We start from the raw sequence: 10,109 nt of genomic DNA, 5'->3' as shown, positions 1-10,109 counted from the left end.
TTTTAACATATTTAGTATAATATCTTCATATAGGAAAAGTAGGAAATGGTGTAATTTTGACGTTGTCGTGAGGAATAGTTATAACTAACACCGGTCTAGCCCTACCGGGACATCGTCTACCTCTACATCATGAATTTAATCATATATGATATAGAGGTTCATCATAAATTTGAATTTAATTTAAATTCTAGCTTAATATAGTATAATGTCTTCGATTTAAGTCGTGTTTTTTAAGCAGGATAGACCAGAGGGAACCTGGGAATATAGTACTAAGATACTCTGTTCCCATTAAAACACTTCCTTACCCCATTTTCCGACAAATTCTTTAATTTTAATTTAAAATAAATTAACATATTATTTAATTGTATATTTTCCGTTAGGTAAGTTTTTATGAAAAAAGTATATTACGTCGTTACGTGCAAGGTCGAGTACCTGCAGGTCATGAACTCCATGTACTCGGGGAGCTTTCAATTTACATATACAATTAAAGTTCGGAGTATAGTTCACAGAATAACTACTGAAAATACAAAGAGTACTGCAAACAAAAAGGTATTGTTTTGCGCAATATATATCAAATAAGGTTAAACATATTGTTAAATTTAATTAATCTATCGATTTATTATTTTTTCCAACATTTAAGATTGAAATAGTCCTATGTCGGCCTGATCGATTAAAATAATAATAATTTGAACTTTGTCTTTTCAAAAGCCTTCTAGTAATATATATTCTTAAAAGAATTAAATCCTTTTAGTCATTTAAAATTTAAATTTCATTAAGGCTTACTTAAAGCTATATTAAGTAAGCCTAGTTGTATTTGTAATGAAATATCTTTTACAAAAAAGACAGAACTGATTGTCCCGATTCTTACATTAATGTTATTAATTATTAAATTAATTATGTTATTAATTTAATAGATCAAAAGTGAGAGATTATAACGTACAAACATAACACGTAACGACGTTATGTACTTTTTTCACAAAGTTTTCCCGTTTTAATAGTTAACCAACTTAAAATGCACGATTAAGTAATATGATTTATTTAAAATTAAAATTACTTAAATGAAATAAATCTTACTGCATTAAACTAGAATTTAATTTAAATTCAAATTTATGATGAACATGTACATATATCATAAATAATTAAATCGTCATTTTGTACGTAATTCATGGACGTATAATTAAGAGATCTTTGAAGCTACACGTTTTCATATTTAATATGTTTCTAAAATGAAGTGCTAGATATGCAGTCACACGAGTAGCAAAATGAACAGTACAATAATTTTAGTAGTACTCGTGTATTGTAAACATAGCGTTGCATGTTGCATTCTAATATATAAATTTAATATTGTTAAGTACTATTTGGACTTGCAAGTAAAATATATTTGTTTATATCTGATTAGGAATATCTCTTAAGGTTATTTTTTTATATTTTCAAAGTCCTAATGGTCCAAAATCTATTTAGTGTATTATTAATTATATTTTTATATTTATCCGATGTCGTTATCATTATATTTAAAACTGATTGTAAGATTTACGAATGTTTTAGATACTTTTATTTAGTTGAATTATCCAAATTTGAAAAGGCAAATAACGAATGAAAGAAAATGAAAGACACCTTGAATACAAGATGGAAATCAAAGAACATACGAGTTTACTTAAGTCATAAAATAAATAAAATTCCCGCTCCTAAAAAGAAATGCGATATCTTCAACGAAAACTTTGTGCATCAAGTCTACCGTAGAAGTGTTGTGTTTGAAATTTTCCAAGCTAAAGTAGAATTTATTTTGAAGTAGTTTCAATAGGTTTAGTGGCTGGTGGTGGTGGCGTCCGGAGCGTACCTCTGCAGTTGATAGATACTCGAGACTGTTTGCAGTATCTAACCCTGAACTCAATGTCGGTCCTACTTTAAACAAATTGCCGGGAACTATCTGATAGAAACTTTATTTTTCTTCAGATTTAGAACGAATTGGGAATGGGATTTAATAGGATTTGGTTTGAAACTCCATTTACAGTTTGCCTTTTTCTGTAGTTGGAATGCTGTTGAGGGATATTTCTATTTCGATAAATAATTTGTTTTAACACTTTTTGCTCTAAGCTAGCTTTGTGTTATATTGGTTATTAAAACCTAGATAATATCGAGTATAGCATTAAGCAGCCAACTAGAAATATATGCAACTCTTTGAATGAATGATATGTATATGACAAATTGTGCCTTAAACGTTTTATAGAATGTCAATAGAAGTGTACTTAATTTTACTTAATATAATTATTGATATATAAATTGGATTAAATATCTAATGGTTTGTTTGAAGCCCAATAATTTAATTATGAAACCAAAATACTGACAATTTTCATTAAAACTGGCAGTTACTAAACTGAAAATTAGTTAGCCCAATCAGTATACAAGGAAAGCTTTATTAAGTGTTTTAAGAGTCAATAAAATTTCAATATTAGTAGAAGTTCTTACGTATAGTTCACCTATGTTTGAATAGTGAAAAATATCTCAACAATGTTATAAAAGTCGAGGCCAGGCGAGGCGCAGACGCACAAATGACAGGTTGTGGATTCGATTTCCAGTTTCAAATTGAAATATTTAATAAATTAATTTCATCGCTCTGGTATCGAGGCAAAACGCGGCGTTGAGTTCTTACACTCAATATGCAATGCCTCCAGAAATCGGCGGAAAGTGGATTTTTTTTTATTATATTGTTTTTATATTAGGCTCCATCTGCACACCCTGCTACATGCGGGAAACAGCGTGAAGCTGAAAATTCATTCACTTTCAAACTTCAAAGCAATTTAAATTTATAATTAATTGAAAGGGATTGCTTTTAAATTCTTTTTATTGCAGTGTACGCTCGTTATAGATGAGGTACGGTTACAAACTCCCACTTGGACCATTCAAACTTTTTGATAAAAATATCCATTTATGGTAAATAGTAGTTTTTGCTCAGCACAGGGACACGCTATAAATATCCAACTATAAATTAAGCAAAGTAAAAAATTGCTTTTTAATTTTTTTTTTGTTTCTTTTTAATTTAAAAAATCAACTGCACGCTGTGTCGCCACTAGAGAAAAAGAAATATTTATTAAAGTAAGGTTCGCTTCGCTCTGGTGTCAAGATAAAGAACGGTGTTGAGTTCTGCCACTCAACACGCAACGCCATTTGGCAGAAAATGGGGAACGGAGTGCCGTAACACTAAGTTCCCTCTGCGTACCCTGATAATTGGGGGATACAATACCGCATGAAATAGAAAAATAAAATATAAATTGGAAAACTTTAAAAAAACTTTAACTTTATTTCACATACACCTAACCCAAATAAATAAATCTTTATCATAAATCTCAATTCGAAATAGGCTGGACGGGCCGCTAGTTCACTTTATTCGAGGCACCTTCAAAATGTCACGTTTTACAAATGGCATAGCTAACCAGGTGGCATCGGATAGGTGTGTCATGCGGAATGGATTACTTTATGATTTATGAACGACAGAACAGCATTTCCATTGTCAACATCTAAATGGAATGCTGCCGTTTGACTGTTGATTGGAAATGTTAACTACTTTAAATAGTTATTTTAGTAGTATAGTGTTAAGGCTCTCCGCTCAACACTTTCCGCAGTATTCCGGAGGCATTGCGAGTTTAGTAGGAGAATTCAACGCCGACCTTAGCTTCGACAACGGAGAGTAGAAAATGAAAATAATATTTCATTTTTTCGAATGGGAATCGAACCCACAACCGGTCGGACTTACAGTCACACGTTTGCCACTACTAGCATTAATTGGCTTAAAATAATTGATCATTCATTGTTATGGATAAAGTACTAATTAGCTTTATTACTATAGATTATATGTTTGTCACCTCCACGTAAATTCTGTATTTATAGCACGATCACGCGAACAACTACATTTATTAGATTAAATATAATTTGTTTTATATTAAACAAATGTTTATTTTATGTAATTGTATCTTTTAGTTTTAATTAAGTTATTGCTTTAACAGTTTGTTCATGTTTATTTTAAAGTAAAAAAAGGGTTTTGTAAATTAGCTTCAAGCTGTTTCCTGCATATTCATTGTAGGCAGAGGGACCTAGTGTTAAGACCTGGTGAAAAAAAAATATCCGAACCCTACTACATTAATAGGAGAACGATCAACACGACTTCCTCGTCAATAATTGGGTTTATAACCAAAGCACCTTCAAAATGTCAGACTTGACAAATGACATCGCAAACCAGGTGGTCTGTGCGAGGATGTCCTTTGAACATACTGGTCTGATTTATGAAGTGGGAGTTACATTTGTGTTTGGACGCAACAATTAAATGGATTGAAACCACGCTGTTGATTAGAAATACAGATTGTTCGTATTGGTTTTTGTTATAACAGCAATGGCCTTATAACCTTTTCCTTTTTTTTCTGTTTCACGCTGTATCCCGCATTTAGGAGAATAGGTTAGAAAAAATAACCCAATGTTAAGACACTCTTTCTTTCTCGTTCTCCACTTTCCGTAGAATTTTCGAGACTTGTTGATTGGCGGAACACAACGTCGTGTTTTGTCTTGTTACCAGAAAGGAAATAAAAACATTAATAAATAAATAACCATTCATTTCCCCGAGTAGGAATGGAACCCACAGCCGTCGCATCAAAATACGATTGGTATTTATTTATAGTTTGGTACATAATATTTTTAATGAAACAATTCCATAGCTCTTAGTAAAAAATGTCCATAGCTCTTAGTAAAAATGATATAAATATAATTAAACTAGCGGCCCGCCCGCGGCTTCATCCGCGTGAACTACGTTATTATTAATTTCTGCCTCCATGAGTACCTACGTCCTATAAGTGACGTCCATGTAAAATTTGAGACTCCTAGCATTTGTAGTAACGAACTTTCATGCAAACTTCCGACCCCAAAAATAACCCCTTAGCAATCGAATATTGCAAATTCCCGTCTTAGCGAGCACCTACGTCCTATAAATAACTCCTATGCAAAATTTGAGATTCCTAGCACTTGTAATTTCTGAGATTTCGTGATGAGTGAGTGACCTTTCGATTTTATATATATAGATGAAGACAATTTTGAATGAAGAAATTAGACAATTATAGATAGGTATATTAAGTCATTAATTTTAAATAGGCTTGTTATATTTACAGAAAATCGATTAAAATTTTGCGAGAGACGGTTCACTCGCATGTGCGAGTGAACCGATTATGAATTATGATTATACCGATTATTACTCTCTCTCGATTATGAATGTTCATAATCGAATTTTCATAAAAGGGGAAATACAAAATAAACTTACTACCCACTGCAGTATTTAACCGGTTATAAAGGAAAAGGTTTCCCATTCTATATTTGCATTGAATCTGCCTCTTTGATCGTGCCGAATCTTGCCAAGGGCGATGTAATCACTGGCCTTGTTTAAAGATTCAAACAGTTCCTCTCTGCAATTGAAATCCGGGGCTAATACCGATTCTAGTAACACAAAAAATCTAATATAAGTGGGTCCTATGTAAATTTAAGTACTGAAATGAGCCAAATTGAGAAAGAATTTTATCAGTTGGGTTGTTTTTTAGGACAACGTTAAGGTTAGGAATACATGTAATGGCCTTTAGATCGTGTGATAACTGATTCAATGATTGACGATGATGATTGATGAATGATGAACTGATTGAGTCTTATTCGGTTCATATGTTAGATTTGCTCTAGTTCTTAGACCTTTGTTAAATGAAAATAATAGAAATTATAATGAAATTATAGAGAGAGTAGAGGCCGTCATGGCGCAGCGGCACAAGGGTGTGACTGTAACGCAATGGTTGTGGGTTCGATCCCCACTCGAGGAAGTGAAATATTTATTTACGTTTATATTTCCATTTCTTCGCTCTTGTGTCGAGGTAAAGCGGGGCATTGATTTCTGCCACTCAACTCGCAATGCTTCCAGAATTCGGCAGAAAGTGGGTAACGCAGTGTCTTCTTAATACGAGGTTCCCTCTTTCAACCCTGCTGTGTGCGGGATACAGCGTGAAGCTGATTTATTTCGATTTATTTTATATTTTCACATAAATATATATATATACATAAATAACAACATGTGCTTGATTTTAGTGTGATTTAAAATTTATTAATAGTTAAAATGATATTTGAGACGAGTATAAAATTTTTAGACGCGATATGCATATGTAAAATCTTTTAGAATTCCTTCTTAATTAAAACGTGAACTATTCAAAGGCGGCAATAACAAGCCAAAGTAACTTTCTAAGTAATAGTATGTGCTGCAAGTTTACGAGAACTTGTTTCTCAGTGTGTGAATAAAAGTAGTTTCCCGCATATAGCAACGTAGGCAGAGGGAAACTAGAGTTAAGAAACTCCGTTCTTCACTTTCCACCGAATTTTCTGTTAAGTGTTAAGTGGCGGAACTTAACGCCACGCTTTGCCTCACACTAGCTCACTCAAAAGTATTTATTTAATATTATATTACATAGAAAAATTTCATATAAATTACGTACCTAACATACAAATATTTAGGTAATATGTATTGAAACATGAAATTAATTAAGGTTAACCTAATTGACCTAAAATGTTTGCCATTTAAGCCTTATAGGTAAATAGAAAACGTGCCGTGATGACTTCGTTATAAATATTAGCGCTACCTTTTCTGATACAAATTTAACTAACCTTTAGCAGGGTTGTTTACTCTTTAAATAAGGTAAAGTATATACGGCAAAAGATAATACCCTTAACATATATAAACACTAACAAGTATATTAGGTTAAAAAACCGGTCAAATGTGAGTCGGACTCGCATATCGATTGCTATGTACTAATTTAGGATTATATATGTGTATAAAAGTCGATAAACTTAAATTTGTGGAAGTATTCATTGTTACTTTGTAATGATTGATTTCTTTATTTGTACTACAAGTTCTCAGTTCTTAGCAATTTTCATAATTGTAGCTCCACGGAAAGTATTCTATAGTTTTAAATACATGGCGAATCTCATATAAAATGCACTTGTAACAATGCCTAAACGCATTTATCTTTTTATTACGTTGAATTGAAAGATTGATATTTTCTATGCTGAAAGGTACTGTGGTCTAGAATATTTGACATTAATTTCACATGTGATACAACATGATCTCCAGATGGTCTTGACAGTGTGATTAGGAAAAGGTTCCGTTTTTTCATTTTGATGTATGGAACCTTAAAAATAAAACATGCTGACGATGCGCAGAACATCAGCATTAGGCATTTAGATAAATAAATATATATAGACTTTTAACTTGAGTGTTTACTTCATATGTTAATAAAGATTCTTACGCAATACTGACTGACAGGTAATATAGGAGTTCCTTAAAAGTTATCTTCAAAGTGCAAATCACGAAGTCAAAAATTAGTTTAACGTAATCGGGGCAACTCATTCCCTCAGCCTGGAAACTTTTTTATGCAAATCCGGAAAGATGTGACCTGATTTTTAATGATACTGCGCAATCGCTTTGATGAATACTGTACGCGTGTCAAATTTGCATAAAAGGCTCTCGTGAAATGTATATTTTAAAGTTGAAAGTATTCTGCTTGTGAAATGAAACTTCATATTAATTTATTCCAACTGAAACTGATATCGACCTTGTAATATATTTTTGATTATTTATTATGTTATCAATTTATTATAGGTGGGCTCGATTCCCATTCGGGAAAAGGAATTATTGTTTATTAATATTATTATTTCTTCACTTCGGTACCAGGGCAAAAGTATGGTGTTGAATTCCGCCGCTCAAAACGCAATGTCTTGAATTTTTTGAACTAATAATGGGGGGCTATGGCCTTTTCCCTCTGTTTACCCTACTACTATACAGAGTGAAGCTGAAAAAAACAATTTATGTTGAGGTTAGTTTACAGAAAATTCGGCAGATAGTAGATAACGGAAGTGTCTTAATGGCAACAGAATGTCTTAACGCTTGGTTCCCAGGTTCCCTCCACCTACCCCTGCTATATACGAGTTCATGTTTCACACCGTAAAGCTAAAAAAGATTGTTTTGTAAATATTATACGATAATATCTTTTACCTCGTTTGAACATGCATTATAAACACTAAAAGTAAAACAAATATCAATATACAATAGCAATGCAGATAAAAAATTGATGTAGTTAGTACAGTAAATACACAAATACATATATTATTCCTTTTTACATCAAATTCTAAGCAATTTCAGTAATGTTACAGTTTAATGAAAAAAAATCCATGGTTGAGGTCGCCCTTACGTTGTTGGAATTTTAATCAATTTTGCGGCCAATAACTGGAGCGGGCCCAACGAGCCGGCCTTCGCAAATTACCGCCTTAAAGTGTTTGCTCCGACTATATTCGTCAGGATAACAGTCTTAAATTAAAAAAGGGGGATTCGTTTAGGTAATTTGCATAACCGCCCACTTATATTACGAAGCACGTTCGAAAAATGTTGTTTTTACAAAGAGCTCTACCGTACCGAGGTAGAGAAGGAAAAATAAACAGAAATACCAGCTAATATAAGTTAAGGTATTTTTGTACTTTTATTATTCGTCAATATCATTATTTATTGGGAAAGCACGCAAAAAATATAGAATTAAATCAACAGATTTCCAATTACCTTATCTTACCTTACCTTACTTATTGAAATTTGTACGTAGAAGCAAATAGCGTTCGAATGTCTGGTAGGCAGTGTATTATTTTTTACAGTCTTTTTATTACCTCTGTATGCCTGAGCGGTTTTGTTTCTCTGAAAGTTAAATAAATGTTCCTTCCATCGTCATAAAAAGTACGCTTTAATGCGGTAATGGCGGCTGTTTTATTGGGACAAATGAAGTAGAAACGAAATAATATATCTAGAATATAAAGAATAAGTAAAGCGTGCCTATTTATTTATTAAATATTATTATTTATGTATCCACTTTAATGAGTATGAATTGGAATTATATTGTATTGATTAGGAAAAAAACACTAGACTATAGTTTTATTATTGTTTATTTTAAGGAACACTGGTTGTCCTCAAAGTATCTCATTACATGTTGATGACACTTTATAATAAAAAAAATCCAATAATATTATTAACTTTATCGAGTGAAATTCATAGGTAGGTACATCATAAAAAAAATAATTACATATTTAGTTATTTTACACAAAATGAATGCATACATGTCACTTTTATAAGTTCGTTCCTGTTGACCTACATTTCTGAAATCATTACGTTGGCTTCGGTGGGTGACTTCAAATCGCCTTTAATCATTATTTTGTATATACCTATCGATTTGTATTAATCAATTAATAAACATAAACAAAAATCATCATTATCCAAAACAAAAACAAATATTTTTGATATATAAAATATACAAAATATGTGCTAAACGTAATATAATCTATATACCAACTTATACATGATTTTGTTGTTTTAGGTCGTGTCCAAGCTACAAAAGGCAGTAAGGTGGTATAGTTTCTCACCGTTAGTAGCAGTCTACCGTCCAAGTTCAACAGCAACCATGCGGGGCGACGCAGGTGGATAGCATGATAACGCCTGCCACGGCGGCCTGATGGCGCTTGTGCGCCGGATACTAGGCGACGCCCAGGTAATTGAACAATTTCATATGAAATACTCGTATACGTCGTAATAATATCCACACTTTATTACTAGCGACCCACACGCGGCTTCGCCCGCTTAAATTTATGATTATATTATAATCAAATTCTACAAAATCTTCACATAAACCTATTTGATTTTTTAAATTCGTTCAGTAGATATTGCCTGAAAGTGGAACAAACATACATGCTAACAAACTTTCACATTTATAATATTAATAAAATATACATAGGTCCATATATACGTTCGTTTCGCAAGATGTACTAACAAAAAAAATAATAATATGGAAAATCAATTATTATTAATCATTATTAATCATTATTAATCATTATTAATCATTACAAATCATTATTAATCATCATCAAAGCTTAGTTGTGTTTCATTGTGTATTTTTATATTATAGAACGATAGTTTTCGTAGGTTATATGGGACATTATAAATTAAACAATATATATTATAAGTAATTTATTTAAACCAGAGTCCCCAGATTTTGCGTCAGTCGAGCTTG

The 10,109-nt window shown here is 32.1% G+C and overlaps 1 protein-coding gene across 14 annotated transcripts in view; it reads left to right on the top strand.

Annotated features, from left to right (window-relative positions):
* The first annotated feature begins 9,423 nt into the window (after positions 1 to 9,423).
* Liprin-gamma (liprin protein kazrin) overlaps positions 9,424 to 10,109 on the top strand; it is a 42,363-nt gene continuing 41,677 nt past the window's right edge. For all 14 annotated transcript variants that reach the window (XR_014878524.1, XR_014878526.1, XR_014878523.1 and 11 more), the window contains exon 1: positions 9,424 to 9,590. Coding sequence is in view for 9 of the 14 variants with exons in the window: in XM_085193861.1 (XP_085049987.1) it covers positions 9,555 to 9,590 (36 nt within the window). In the remaining 5 variants the exon portion in view is untranslated. The remainder of the gene's footprint in view (positions 9,591 to 10,109) is intronic.

This window comes from Heliconius melpomene, chromosome 12, assembly GCF_056956725.1.
Source record: "Heliconius melpomene rosina isolate 202511_hmr_F chromosome 12, ASM5695672v1, whole genome shotgun sequence".
Taxonomy (NCBI): Eukaryota; Metazoa; Arthropoda; class Insecta; order Lepidoptera; family Nymphalidae; genus Heliconius; species Heliconius melpomene.
Note: the sequence above shows the minus strand (reverse complement) of the source record. Positions and strands in the feature narration are given on the sequence as shown.